Source organism: Phaenicophaeus curvirostris, chromosome 4 (genome assembly GCF_032191515.1).
Source record: "Phaenicophaeus curvirostris isolate KB17595 chromosome 4, BPBGC_Pcur_1.0, whole genome shotgun sequence".
Taxonomy (NCBI): Eukaryota; Metazoa; Chordata; class Aves; order Cuculiformes; family Cuculidae; genus Phaenicophaeus; species Phaenicophaeus curvirostris.
This window is the reverse complement of record NC_091395.1, coordinates 2,406,487-2,421,529: the sequence shown is the minus strand read 5'-3', so window position 1 is coordinate 2,421,529 and position 15,043 is coordinate 2,406,487. Positions and strand designations below refer to the sequence as shown.

At 46.3% G+C, this 15,043-nt stretch overlaps 1 protein-coding gene across 1 annotated transcript in view; it reads right to left on the bottom strand.

The window, feature by feature from the left end:
- FRAS1 (Fraser extracellular matrix complex subunit 1) overlaps positions 1 to 15,043 on the bottom strand; it is a 150,618-nt gene that overhangs the window by 73,348 nt on the left and 62,227 nt on the right. Inside the window, exons 11-15 of the mRNA XM_069855071.1 lie at positions 13,881 to 14,028; positions 11,494 to 11,637; positions 10,671 to 10,805; positions 2,235 to 2,378; positions 305 to 445 (exon numbers count right to left, since the gene is read on the bottom strand). Coding sequence (XP_069711172.1) covers positions 305 to 445; positions 2,235 to 2,378; positions 10,671 to 10,805; positions 11,494 to 11,637; positions 13,881 to 14,028 — 712 coding nt within the window. The remainder of the gene's footprint in view (positions 1 to 304; positions 446 to 2,234; positions 2,379 to 10,670; positions 10,806 to 11,493; positions 11,638 to 13,880; positions 14,029 to 15,043) is intronic.

The window sequence follows — 15,043 nt, the reverse complement described above, 5'->3', positions numbered from 1 at the left end:
AAACTTCCATAATGAGCAGAAGAGCACATGTATTAACACCTACTAACTGTAATAACTCCCACTCACATAATGTTTGAAATATGTATCTCAGCATGTCTTAACATGCCTTGCAAAGCAAAGAGGTTATTTAAAATAATCTATTGCAATTGAACAAAAAAAACCCCAAAATAAAATTCCTTGTCCCTGCTCTCACCTCTGTGCTCTTAATACTCCATCCCCATGGCTAAATATGTGTGGAAAATAAGACAACGTGTGGAGGATGCCTTGAGAGCCTTAAAGAAGGTCATGCAAATATGCCTCTTACCTCTGCATCTTCCACTGCTACTTGGGAAATATCCATCTGGGCACTCTGAAATGCACTTCCCATCATGTAACACCTTGTCGGAAGCACAGGTCAAACACCAGGGCTGGTCTGAAGAGCATGTTGCACAGGACTGGTCACAAGCTGCCAAAGAGCAAAGCTCCTTAAGGAAACACACTCAGTAAGAGTAGAACAATGGAGCCATCAGCCTGGCCACATGCATAAAACAAAGCAACACAAACAATACCTTGTCCTTTCTTCATCAGAAAGGCATCTTTAAATGTTCCTCTCCAGCACAAGGAACCCTTCCTGGAGTAAGCACTGATATTCATGCAGGTAGATGAGTATTTGCTGATCTATATCCTGCCTAGGACTCCAAGGAAGTTTAAATACCTGGGACAGATCTCCACCAACACTCCCACTCCTGACACAACCCCTCCAGCTAATGAAGGACTTTCTCCTGCTCACCAACAGTCTGTGAACAGGTAGCACCATTCTGAACAATTCCATGTACGAAAACCAGCTTAAACATCTTTATGTACCTTTGTACAACAAGCATCAGGTTTGAGACTGGTCAGGAGGTACAAGATGGAAGAAAAGTTCATAAAAAAAAAAAAAGTAATTTTCACCTCCTTCTTCTTTTATGGAATCACAGAATCATTAAGGTTGGAAAAGACCTCTCAGCTCATCCAGTCCAATCGTCAGCCAAACCCCACTGTGCCTGCTAAATCATGTGACCAAGCGAGATAGCTACACACTTTTTGAACCCCTCCAGGTGTGGTGATTCCACCAATGCCCCGGGCAGCCTCTGCCAGAGCTTCAGCACTCGGTCAGGAAATAAATTCTTCCTAATATCCAGTCTAAACCTGCCCTGTTGCGACTTAAGGCCATTTCCTCTTGTCCTGTCACTTGTTACTTGGGAGGAGAGACCAGCACCCACCTCTCTACAACCTCCTTTCAGGGAGCTGTAGAAAGTGCTAGGTTTCTTCAAATCAAAGTTTTAAGTGTGAAAATGCATCTAAAATTCAAGCATTGTAACATTTCTTACCAATTCCTGTGGTCTAACTCCCAGGCAGTCAGTTCTGAAGTTAACAGACCTGTTGCCTAAAAGCAGTATGAAACTTTCAGCTATAGATGTAAGGTTTCAAGTCTACACACTTCAAAACACAGGTAAGTAGAATTTACTGACAAAGCCGTCAATCAAACTGAAGGGGAACTTGGTCAAAGTGAAATCCATTCAGAAATGGCCTGAATAGCAATAATTTTGTCAACGTGCTCCAGGCTTTATGCCCTCTCTGGCTAGCTGGATCTGAGACAGACCTCAAAGACAGAGAACCCCTGTGTCATTTCTACTGACAATGCTGGACAGTCCTTCGAAGCAGCAGGAGGCAGCTGCTAGCAGAAACCCAGACTTGACCTGAACAGTTGTGGGAAATTTTAGATTCTTCATTTATTTGAGATTTTTCTCCCACGCAAGATCTGTTTGACTTAGGTCTTTAACTTCTTCCAGCCTTCTTTTTGTTGCCCCCTCAGCAAACCTTGCCAGCTCCCAGGTTCCATCCGTTCTGCAGGTATTAGTTACCGTGATGTTGAATTATAATCAAATTTACAGAAACCTGCTGGCAAGGGCCATTTTTCTTTCCGCAGACAAATGGATTTGTCAAGCCCTCAGAAACACCTCAGTTAGGCTTTCAAGCTGTTCAGTGAGGGGAAAAAAACCTTAAACCTTTCAGCATCTGATTAGCTTAAATGAATTAATAATCTTACAAGCAAACAGCAGCTTTCCTCATCTGATATTTATGCACAAGGTGCATCTGGCTCCTTAGACATGAATAAAATCACAGCTGCTGCACAGCTAAATGAAATATTGATTCCCTTTTTGCAGAGCATTTCTCAAGCTCCTTGCAACTGGAGGAAGAAAAAAGGCATTTACCGCTGCAGATTCCATTCTTCACATAAAATCCCTGTCCACAGCTGGCCACGCATAGTCCCATTTTGAGCACGTGCAATGTGTCTTTGCAGGACAAACAGTTGTTCTCAGCAGCCCCCCAGCATGAGGAACAGGATTCATGACAAGCTGCAGGGAAGAAAGGTGAAGGTTTAACACTCAATCAACTTCCAACCATCTCCTGAAATGGAAGAATTTGCAGCAATTCATGTTTTTAAAGTTTTGTTCCTTAAATTCACAGGCATTCGCTGCTTCGGAAAAGGAAAAGAAAAAACTCTCGCTGCTCTTGTTCTGTTGGTTCTTCTGGGGAAAGGAGGCCGAGGGGCAACCTCATTGCTTTCTGCACCTTTTTGAGAAGGGGATGTGGAAAGGGAGGTGCTGAGCCTTTCTCCCTGGGACGGACAAACAAGATGTGTGGAAATGGCTGCAGCAGGAGAGGTTCAGATAGGACATTAGAAAGGCCATTCCCTCACTGAGTGCAGATCCCAGCTACCTTTGCTCTGCGTGAGCCAGGTATCATGGTTGTGACACAGGCATATTTCAGCTATTCCCAAAGTATTTCACATTCCTGCAACGTGGGCAGTGTAACTGCCCTCTCTGTGGCATCTGTGTACAGGACCACAGAGGCAGGAGAGAGTGATCTCGAGCATGCTGATATCCTACAATTAAACTGATAACTGTATGGGGATCAGTTCTGCCTCTCAACACCACCGCTGCTTGACCTGCCTTCTTCAGAACTTTCAGGTTCAGCTAAGAGGGAAATTCAGCCCACGTGGTTACTGTTTATGGAACCCCTGCAGCAGACGCACGTTAAATCCTGTGTTACCAGTGCTTGCAGAGACTGTTCAAATTACAGTTCTTTTACATCTTAGATTTTTGTCTCGATTACACCCAAATACGTTCCAAAGACGTTCTTAAACGTTTTCTTTCACAATACGGCAGGTACCTGCTTGTGCTCCCACAACACGGCAGGTGGAAGGAAAGAGAACTTTATGATGTTCATCTCATATCCACAAACATGTCTAAAGTTGCATCCACCCAAGAAAAATGCACCTGCGAGCAGTGCTGGTGTAAGGCAGGAACCAGCAGATGTAGCAGCAGCTCAGCAACACAAGAGCACACACTGACATACGGTTACAAAAGCAAACATCTCCCTGTCAAATCAAACCCCCTAAGTGAGAAACAATTCATCCTCTCCCTAATATCAGCTTTGAGTGAAAATGTTTGCAACCCAGGCAACTGTAAGGAAGTTTACAGCAAACCAGCCCTCATCACTACTCCCATCTCGCTCCTGTTTTGCATGTTATGCTGCTTCTATCTGCCCACAGTTGCTCTTGGCTTTGTTAATTAATGAGATGGAGCACTTATGTTTGTGCTTACACATGAGTAACACTGTGATATGTGAGTCACACTGCACAGCGTAAGATAAACACCCCGTCTTCGAGGATCTCACCGCTCCTCAAGGCAGGGAATTGTTATCACCTCTATCCCATAGGCAGGGAACTGAAACACAGAGACGTGGTGTATATGTGCATGGGGTTAAAAAAGGGAGTGCTTAGGGGGCCAAGACATGGCACATTTGAGTTCATGCCCAGCACTTGGTGCCTTGAATGTTCCCTCTGCATGTTCCTTCTCCACATCTCCACCTTTGTTTATTTTCCCTTTTCTCATCTTCTTCTGTTGCTTTGTAATGAGCTGTTTGCTCTCCTTCTTCCCACATCTTTCACCCTTTTCCACTCATTCCTCATCTCTCCTGAATGCTGTGACTCTTGTAGTTCCTGAACACATAAGGACACTGGGCATCCCGAACCCAAAGCGATCTTCCCCTCGACTCCTACATCAAGTTCCGTCACTGCTATCAAGCGCATCTAATTGTGGCTGAATCATAACACAATGAATACCAAACAACCCATCTGAGGTCAAATCTGTGCACACTTTTCTGCTCCAGCCAATAATTTCCCTTGCTGATAAAAAGCTGCATCTCATTCCAGCTTGGACGGTTCTCAGGGCACGTCTACACTCGAAAGTGAACTGCAGAGTATGAATTCATGCCATAAATTCCTAAGCACGGAAATGTCCTCACTTCACCTTCCAGTCGTGAGTGGTTTGCTCCTCTCTGAGCTCACTCCATTTTCAGCATCCTTTAGAAAGGCTGGACACCAAGACTCAGATCCTCTCATCACAGACTTCCCAGAGCCCTTGCTGTTAACCTGCCTAAACACGTTGACACATCTGAACATACTCAGTCATTTACAAACATTCTCGAGTCCTTTCCAGAGATCCTGCTCCTTTCCAAGAGACACTTTCCCCTCCTGGCAGCCTGGACTCCAGATTGTTTTTAAACAGGAAGCGTTGCACACAGTTGTATTAAAAAATGCACTTTCAATGAAAGCCAGCTCAGTCGGGCAATCGTGCTTTGGCTCCCACTGCACACAGTTTGCTGCCTGCATTAAGACCAAGTGCTCCCAAGCACATCCTCACCTCAACTCTCTTCTCTCAAGCAGCTGTCCTGCTGGCTAAGTCAAAATAACGCCTCCACCTCCTACCAGCACCACACATTTTGCTGTATTTGGGGCCTAGAGGAAAGCTGGGGAGGGGCTTTTGTTCAGGGAGTGCAGGGATAGGATGAGGGGGAATGGCTTGAAGTTGAAAGAGCAAGAGATGTAAATGAGATCTCAAAAGGAAATGTTTTCCTGTGAGGGTGAGGAGGCCTTGGCGCAGGTTGCCCAGAGCAGCTGTGGCTGCCCCATCCCTGGAGGGGTTCAAGGCCAGGCTGGATGGGGCTTGGAGCTCCTGATCCAGTGGGAGGTGTCCCTGCCCATGGCAGGGGTGGCACTGGATGACCTTTTTGAGCTCTCTTCCAACCCAAACCATTCCACGATTCTATGATTTAAGTCTACCATAAACAATATCCACACTAGAAAGATCTTGGCATAGCTGGTCCCACATCCCAAGCTTTTCTCTGGAGATGGTACCCAGCAGTACCGCCTCTCTGCCACAGTCTGTGCACAGTCATTCTACTGGTCTTTTCTCACACCACTACTGTCCTTGCCTGCAATGCAAACAACCCTCATCTCCAGCTCATCTTCCCTTCTGGCTCTGGCTCTCCTAAGCCATTCTATGGACATATGACCGCAGGGCTAACAGAGCAGTGGACAGGCCAGACCAACTCCCTTCCCTGCTCTCTGTTGCCAAAAGAAACTTGCCACAAACGTTACCCTAAACACCAAGAAAGGGAGTGAGACAAGAAGGAAGGGTGTTCTAGACCAAGTGGGCTAAATGCCATGCTTCCAGTGGGAACCCCGCAATGTCGAGGCTCAAGACCAGTAACAACACAAACTAGCACAGCCTGCAGGCTGGAGGGGTTTAAGATCTAACTCCAGCTCCCAGTTGGCTTCCACTGGCCCTTGGCAAAGATCCTGAAAATCCACTCTGGGGCAGTACATAGCTTTTAAGTCCCTCCGTGAGGCAGCTGTTGTGTGTTAAAACTGCACGCCTGCCTAGATGGGGGATGACTTCTGCAGTATCTCAGCTATGAAACAGCTAAGGTGAGGGGAAATAAAGTACAACCTAAAAGAGGACATCAGACTTTCTGATAAGCTTCAGTGAGCTTGCCAAACTGCTATGAAACAGGTCCTCTGGACACCAAGCCACTAGGCAGAGAGCAGGTCTAAACGGCTTCTTTGAGACAGAAAGGGAGCCAATCTAAATAGCAAAGTTTGGAAGAAAGGAGGGAAAGAGGAAAGAACACAACTTGAGGCAGCCACATTCAGCATTTGGAAGCAGAGCAAGCGACTGCAAGTGCAGGATCAGTGACAATTTCCTCAGGTGGGCCAACAAAAAAAAAGTTTCCCACAAGAGATCTAGCTCTGACGCGCTGCTCCAATTACTGTAATGGCTCTGCTTTGCAAGCCCTCCCTGGGAATGTGCTCTACGGACTCCTCTGACGCAGCCGTTTCCCTCTGCAAGGTGGCAAGCACCTTCAAGTTATCATCTGCCAGCCTCTGGGTGACAAAGAGGCAGAGCCTGATTCATGTGCCTACAGATGCCATCCTTCACTTCTTGTGCTCGCAGCGACAGGCACCAGGCAGTTTATTTTCACACGTCTTGAGGACTGCTTCATCGCAAGTCCAGCAGCGACTAAATCCCAGCTGGTATCTCCTCTGTGTCTGCATCACATGGCACAACTGCAGCTGGAGTTGTAAACGATGGACCCTCCAAACCGTGGGGCTTGGGTTCATGCAGCTGGGAGAGCAGCACCAATCTGTATTTATACACACACCCATACACCCTGCCTGCAGAAGCACTGGCTCTTTCAGCACTGGATCACTGCCAGACCCCACAGCTGTTCCTCAAACAGCCATGCACCAACTCCACCAAAAAAGGGGGGGAAAAATGGAAGTATTCAATAAGCCACTGTCAGCTAAAACATCTTCGCCTGGGGCAACTGAGTGGCTGTGTGAAAATAAATCACCAGAAGAGACTGCACTGCCAGGAAACTGCTTCAACCCTTCCTTGCTGTTTTCAGTTAGGGTTTCCAAGGGCTGTTCTGGATTGCCTCCTCCCTTCAGCACTGAAGTGGGACACGCATTAAGACCTGCAGCTTAATCAGACACTGCCGCCAAAGGAAAGATGTTGCAGTGCTGGCATGCAGGAATCATACAGAAGTGACACAAGCTGAGGCTTTGAGGAGATGAGAGGTCCTGCAAAGCATGTTGCTCTTTTCTTCACGACAGATCAGAAATCAGAGAATCAATTCAAGTTCCACTCACCAAACCGTCTCTTATCAGCAGCCCCACCTTGAGCACTGGGTGCAGTTTTGGGCGCCGCAGTATAAAAAGGATATGAAGCTACTGGAGAGTGTCCAGAGGAGGCCACAAAGTTGGTGAAGAGTTTGGAAGGGAAGCCATGTGAGAAGCAGCTGAAGTCACTTCATCTGTTCAGCCTGAAGAAGAGGACACTGAGGGGAGACCTCACCACAGTTTACTGCTTCCTCACAAGGGGAGGAAGGAGGAGCAGGCACTGAGCTCTGCTCTCTGGCAACCATTGATAAGACTGAGGGAAAGGCAGGAAGATGTGTCAGGGGAGGGGTAGGTTGAATATTAGAAGGTCCTTCCCCAGGAGGATGGTGGAGCACTGGAACAGCTCCCCAGGGAAGCAGTCACGGCACCAAGTCTGACAATACTCCAGAAGCGTTTGGACAATGTCTTCAGACACATGGAATGAATGGTGGGGCTGTACTATGCAGGGACAGGAGTTGGACTCCATGATCCTTGTGGGTCCCTTCCAACTCAGGACGTTCTATGATTCTATAGCATTCCCAGGCTAGGAGGCAACAGGAGAGCTAACACTAGCAAGAACACAGCGAGAAGTCACTGCATGGCATTGGGAAAGCACAGATGGGGTCCAACCACTCTGTGCCACGTGGTACCACTGCACACCTCTAAGCTGCCCTCCACACCATGAGCTGGACAAGCTTAGCTCAGTCACGCTCAGTCATTTATTCTTGATGTGAGCCTCCACAGCCAGGACACGGCAGAGAAAAACAAGAGGTTATGACTAAAAATCCAAATGCTTTGCTACAGAGTGAGCCGGGTGTGTTTCTGTCAAGTTACACATTTCGATGTTCACATTTTGGGAGATCAAAGAAGAAAGACTCGAGTTCTGCCTTGGCCTTTGAATAATCTTGAAAACATAAATAATTAAGTTAGAAAAATGCAGTGAGAGCACTGAACACTGCAAGCCCTCCAAGCTCTTCTGTTCCACCAGGCAGGCATCTTTTATTATGCTTCCCTTCGCTTTGCCTTTAGTGGGGGGTTCTTAACTGTTTCCACAACAAGGAGGACTTTATCTACCGCTCTGCCCTAAGCCTGACACAAACTGATAAAAACACTGCCACAAAACTGAACCTGTCACCTTCTCTTCTCTAATTTATTCTCTTTTACTAGTTTTAAAGCTTTACAGAAGCAGGTGGAGGCAGGAGGGCAGGAAATAACTCTGGAAACAGCAGAGAAGAGATCAAACAACTGCACTCCAAAATTCAAAATAGATTCAGTTAGACCAGATGTTATACAACACGAAGAAAAGGACAGATCAATTCATTGGGATTTGTTACAACGCAGACAACAGTGTCTCAACAACAAGATGGGATAAGAAACCTATTCTTTTAAGTCTTTCATCTCCAGAGTGGATTCCTCAAGAGGGAGTTTACTGTAACTACAGCAATTAACACAGTCTAGTTCCTCTGCTTTGTGATTTGGGAATGTGCTTATTGCAGACATTAAAACCATTAGAAGATAAATATTTCTAAGCAGTCGAAGGCTCACCTGGACAATCAGACTACAGATTTGTGAAAATGAAGAACATGCAAAGAAGGATTGAATAGCAATGAATTATGGACCCTACCTGAAATTTAAGACTTTCTCTACTAGTTCAACTTTATGCAGAAAATGCAGCCAGGCAGAACTAAAGCAAATTGGTTTAATTCTCTTGAGGAAACAAGAACAAATTTTCCCAGCAACTTTCAGCTACAAGCACGCGTGACTGCAGATTTGGATTGAATGTACAATCAGTAATCTACAAACCAGTAATAAAATGAAACATTAGCCTTTCCCTACTGCTCCAGCAGTACACAGGCACTGCCAATTCAAACACCAGGAGCAGGTGGAAGGGAAACGGTGAAATAAAACCAAATGAAGTAGAACATTATTTGATTCTTATGTCTATAAATTCTTTTGGACTGGGTCTCTCCTCTCTTTAGGAGGGAGGTGGTTCCGCTCCTTTACTCCGCTCTTGTGAGACCTCACCTGGAGCCCTGTGCTCAGTTTTGGAGCCCTCAGCACAGAAAGGACAAGGTTCTGTTGGAATAAGTCCAGAGGAGGGCACAAAGATAATTTGAGGGCTGAAGCACCTCCATATGAGAACAGGCTGAGAGAGTTGGGGTTGTTCAGCCTGGAGAAGAGAAGGCTCCAGGAAGACCTTAGAGCAACTTCCAATACTGAAAGGGGCTCCAGGATAGCAGGGGAGGGGCTCTGGATCAGGGAGGGCAGAGACAGGATGAGGGGGAATGTTTTGGAGCGGAAAGAGGGGAGACTGAGATATCAGTAAGAAATGTTTCCGTGTGAGGGTAGGGAGTCCCCGGCCCAGGTTGCCCAGAGAAGCCGTGGCTGCCCCATCCCTGGAGGTGTTCAAGGCCAGGTTGGATGGGGCTTGGAGCCCCTGATCCAGTGGGAGGTGTCCCCACCCATGGCACAAGGTGGAACTGGATGAACTGCAGAAGGACAGAGGGTTTTCAGACTTTCAAACCCTGAAACAATCAATCAGCTCTTCAAGGCAAACCCCCTGAGAAAAGAAAGCTGGACTTAGAATCTAAAGTGCTTTCCCCTGAAATGTGCCCAAAGCCCTTAGGCCTGTTTTTAATTTTAAGGGTAGGGCTAGTTCCAAAGAAATTAAAGTGATGACACAAGTACTAAGCAAGTGCTCCTTCACTGCTTTTCAGCCATAGAAATAATTAGAAGGCTTCTAAAAAGGTCATCATCAAGAGGAGAAAAGTGTTAAATTTAGAGAAGACAATTCAACTGTCACAATGAGAAAGCAGCTGCCTTACAGCGTGGGAAAAGTACAACTGTTTCAAAGGAGCAGGGGAGCTCATAAAAGCCCTATCAGAGTTGCATCAAAGAGAATACTGTAGCTTCCCAATCTTAGTCTTTCCCATTGCTAAGATATAGGATTTAGAGACATCTCAGTGTTTTACGATATTACTAATTTTCTTTGTATATGTTCTTCCTGGAAACAGTAATTCCAATCAGCTCTCTGTAAGAGCACACCGCATGAAACAAATGGCAAAACAGAGCAAAAAACTTTTCCAAAAAGTATCTTCTGTGAGCTCTTCTGAGTCCTACCAGTAACAAATCCCTCCAAGCAATGTTCTATGCACCCCGAAGTCTCATCTCCTGAAAGGTCTGGCACCAACAGCTGCAGTTAAGTCTGCACTGCACTGAACTAAAAGCAAAACCCCACAGATCAGATTGCCAGGCATGGCTCAGGGTGTTACATCTTCAGTAAAATTAGCACACACATTCTGCTTTGCACCAACACCACAAAACCCACAGTGACATTTCCAAAAGGGAGTTCTGAATTGAATGTGGCCAGTGGCGAAAAACCACAGTGTTCAAAAGCAGAGTTTTAGACCAACAGCATAGACCCACTGAGGAATTTTAATGGCTATTTCTCCAACCAGTAATCAGTTCTAGACTGCATGACTCAGTTCCCCTGCTCATTCCTTGCTCTACTCAGGGGTGAACATTAACATCTATGTCAACAGCAGATCCCTCAACAGAGAGCACATCTAACAGCTCAGGTACAGCCTTTGATGCTGGTTTGATGTCACAAAGTATTGCAGTCTTTTTTGCTTTGAGTTACCTGTGCAGAGGAGCTGATCCTGAAAATATCCATTCCCACACGAAGTCACACACTGCCCATTCTTCATTAGCAGGGATGCCTGGCATGAGGAGCACTCAAATCCATTGGTACAGGCTGAGCATGTTTCATTGCAGGCTTCCAAGAGAAATCGAGAGAGAAGACACATTAATCTCAAATGTCTTGATGCAGCAAGACTCCCAAGCTCTGACAAATGGAGACGATTCTGCCTTACTTTGGCAAAAGAGCTGGAAAGCTAACATTTTTCATGGACTTCTACCTGAAACATCCTGAAGTCTTAAACCCACGGTTGCTACTCGGCCTGTGCCCTGATGCTTTTCCAAACAAAGCCTGGAAATCTGTTTAAAATCACAGATTCATAGAATCATGGAATGGTTTGGGCTGGAAGGGACCTCACAGCCCACCCAGTTCCAACCCTGCCATGGGCAGGGACACCTCCCACTGGATTAGGGGCTCCAAGCCCCATCCAACCTGGCCTTGAACACCTCCAGGGATGAGACAGCCAGGATTTCCCTGGGCAACCTGAGCCACCCTCACAGGAGAGCATTTCCTCCTAATATCTCATCTCAATCTCCCTTCTTGCAGCTTAACACTTTTCCCCCTCATCTTAATCCTGCCCTCCCTGATCCAGAGCCCCTCCCCAGCTTTCCTGGAGCTCCTTTCCATACTGGAAGCTACTCTAAGGTCTCCCTGGAGCCTTCCCTTCTCCAGGCTGAACAACCCCAAGTCTCTTAGACAGTCAAAAGCACAGCTAGCCACAGAGGAAATAGGCATCTGACAGGGTATAACCCCTTGCACAAGTTACCTAAGCAAGTTCCCCCATCCTCATAGTAGCCCGATTCACATGTCTCCACACAGCGTCCGTTCTGCAGCTGCTTCCTCACATCACGGCAGGTGTCACAGTGATCGAAGGTCTGAGAGCAGGTCAAACAGTCTGGGTGGCACTTAACTGGCACAAGGAAAAGACACAAAGGCAAACACCATCAGCAGTGTTCGCAATCAGGAAAGCACAAAACAACGCACGCTCCAAAATCAAAGTGAATTTCAAGTCTAGGTCCTGTTGGTAGTTCACGGTGCATTAGTTTTAGGGTGGTTTTCTTCCAAAATGGCATGAAATGGGCCAAATATTCTATTGCTGTATTGTAGTACCACTATGTCTCAAAAAGATTTTTCAAGCTATTGATAAAAAGGATTTTCACTGTCCACATTGTTTCTCAGCAGTAAAAATCATAAGTCATCAGGAATTAACGGCCCAAAACAACCTGAAATTGAGCTTTCTTCAGCCAAGCCCTGCAATACGTCAAGACTATGCCCACGCACTGAATACTAGTGGCAGACTTAATCCATCCAGGCAAAAGCTTTATGTCAACAATGCCGTAGCACAGGTATCTTGTCAAACGGCAGGGCTGTTGTCTCTGCAGAGGCCAAGAGAAGGAGTATGTTTTATTTACTACTGAGCTACTTCTGCTTGCTGGAAGAAGAGTTGTCTGTCCCTTCCTGACAAGTCAGCAAAAAGCTGAAAACTCCGTTGCACTTACACTAAATAACCTGCAAGTTTCCAGGGACTGTACCTAAGGGAAAAAACAGGAATCAGGAGGTACAGACCAGGAACAGCTGAAGGAAACAATGAATCCAAAGTGATAAGCAGCAGGAATGAAGCAGAAGCTCTGTCCCTCTCCGTTTCTTTCCAATAACTTTCCAGAGGAACACACAGTCCCCTTCTTCCAGTCTGGGAATGAAGTGACTGCTTGGAGAGGTAAAGAATGGACAATTCTTCTCTAGGTACAAAAGAATTCCCTCCGCTCCAAGCCAAGCATTCTGAGCGGGAGGATTTATTTGCTGGTTTTCATTTAACTACTGCTATGCTAGAGGCCAGATGCTCCACACTGGCTGTGAATAGATGAGTTCCCTCTGCCTGCTTCCCCTCCACATCTGTGAGAAGCAGCAATACATTTCTACTGGCTTTAATGAAGGAGATGCGTTAGGGACTGGTGCTCTGGGCTCACATGTTGAATTGCTACAGGCTGGATTTTGCCTTTCTTTCTCATCTCTTCCAATGCAAACCAGAAAAAGACAGAGGGAAACCAGCAGGCTTTGGTAAAGGAAACCTCCGTTTACCTTTTAAGACACAAGAACGCGAGTGTGGCTCTGTAAGTTCCATACCCTGACTTCAAAGTGCTTTAGTGACTTCACTAAAGTTTAATGAAGAGGCCAAATTTGCAATGGTAACCACTACACATGGTACCTCTTAATAAGAAAGAGAATAGGTAGGTGCTGAGAGCACTTTAGAACATGTCCTCTCCTTAGAAGACTATGCAGACGCTGTTCCCTTTCAAACAGCCAGGACAATTTTATCTGAACTGTTCAAATCCCATTTTCCTCACTTATCACCTGGTAGTGCTTTGCATTTTTATTAGCATGCAGTAAATAACCAGCTTTAAAACACTAATATGGCAAACATTCCACAGCACTCCTGTAAATGACAGCATAATTAAACTGAAAAGCTATTTTCTTTTCACCGAGATAAAACATTAACTGGAGCACTCTGATAAAACCAAAGTTATGTGAATGCAACAAGAAGAGCTACCAACATGAAAAATTAGCAAAGCACAGGTAAAGCTCACCAACTATGGAATGTAAATCAAAGAGCATGACAACATCCTGGAGAAAAATGAATTTATATGCAAAATTAACATATAATCTAAGGTTATCATAATCTTTCCAGTTACTAACTTAGCCGCAAGTGAGCTTGTGGCAGAACAGTGTAAGCAAGTTCGTTGTTCTTTCCACTCCCAAGAAATAACCAGAAGCGCACAAACACCAAACCCCTTATTAAGATTAACAAAGGAGCAGTCTTCTGCCTAAAAAGAAACAAGAAAAAACCACTTCAAAACACCCACTCCAAGGAGAAACTCTTTTCCTAATGGAGAGCTAGGATATAAACCACGGGAAGTCAGTGGGATCTTCTGGCTGGAGCCTCAAACCTCTCTAGAAACCCTAATTAAATTATATGGAAAGCAGCTCATTAGCAATTGTAAACCAAAGTTGAAATTCAATGCAGATGTCAGACTGGCACTGGCAAAGCGAGGGCCGCTGGGATGCCAGAGAACCCCTGCACCAGCAGCATACGCACCACACATGCTCCCACCCAACACGAGCCAGGGTAAGAACCGATGTCCCCTGGGTCTGTACCTGGCTCGCAGCGCGGGCAGCAGTCACCCTTCACCTCAACAGCCAGGCTGCCCAGTGGGCAGGGTGGGCAGGAGCGCTGGAAGCACGTCACCTCCGCATCCCGGCATTCACATTCTCCACATGGCCCTTCTTCCCATTTCTCTCCATTCTGGACAAGACAACACGGAACGGGCAGCGTTAGTATCGAAGGAGAGCCTTTGCACTCATGAAGTGGTTCTGCCACGCATGGAAATCCCTGGGTAAATGGCCAGGCTACGTCCACGCTAGCACTAAACAAAACATTTCTGGAGCTGATTCGGCTGACATGGACCACACGCCTCGGCACCATTAACCCCTCTGCCCTTCCAGAATAAGGCAGCCCACAAAGCACCTGCTGGGAAGACGCCTGGCCTGTGAATGCCTGAAAACACTCCCTTTTGGCACTCCCTCCAAAGCAGGGCAGTTTCCAGTCACCAGTCAGTCCTTTCTTCTTCTCCACTGACCTTCGTTTTCTCTGACTCAGAGCATTTTCTCATCTTGCCAAATTTTGCTGCCTCACTTCTCCACTTCTCTTTCACAGCTTGGTAACAAGTACTTGAATCACAGAATCATGCAGGCATGGAATGGTTTGGGTCGGAAGGGACCCATAGGATCATAGAATAGTTAGGGTTGGAAGGAACCTTAAAGATCATCTAGTTCCAAGCCCCCTGCCATGGGCAGGGACATCTGACTAGATCAGGTTACCCAAGGCCCATCCAACCTGGCCTTGAACACCTCCAGGGATGGGGCAGCCACAACTTGGAGGTGTTCAGGACCAGACTGTATAAATCCACTCAATATTTGAACAAAGACCTGCAATCTGTCCTCTACCTGAATCTATGTCTTTGCTAATCACCTTTCTGTCACACTTTAAATCTCTTTCTAACCTTGACAGCACTTCACCTCCTCTCTTCTTGCTTTCCATCACTGAGGACTGGTCAAAATGCCACAGGGGTGGAAGAGGCATCACTTGCTTTCTCCCAAAGCACTTGATACCTGCCAACTTCTCCTGTACCAACTGTCACCCTCCCGCAATCCGCATCCCTGGTTCTGCTCAGGAGGTCCCCAAATCCACCCTCAACACCTGAGGTTGTGCTGGTACCACATCAGGAAGTGAAAAGGCAGTAAGGAAACAGCAAGCATTT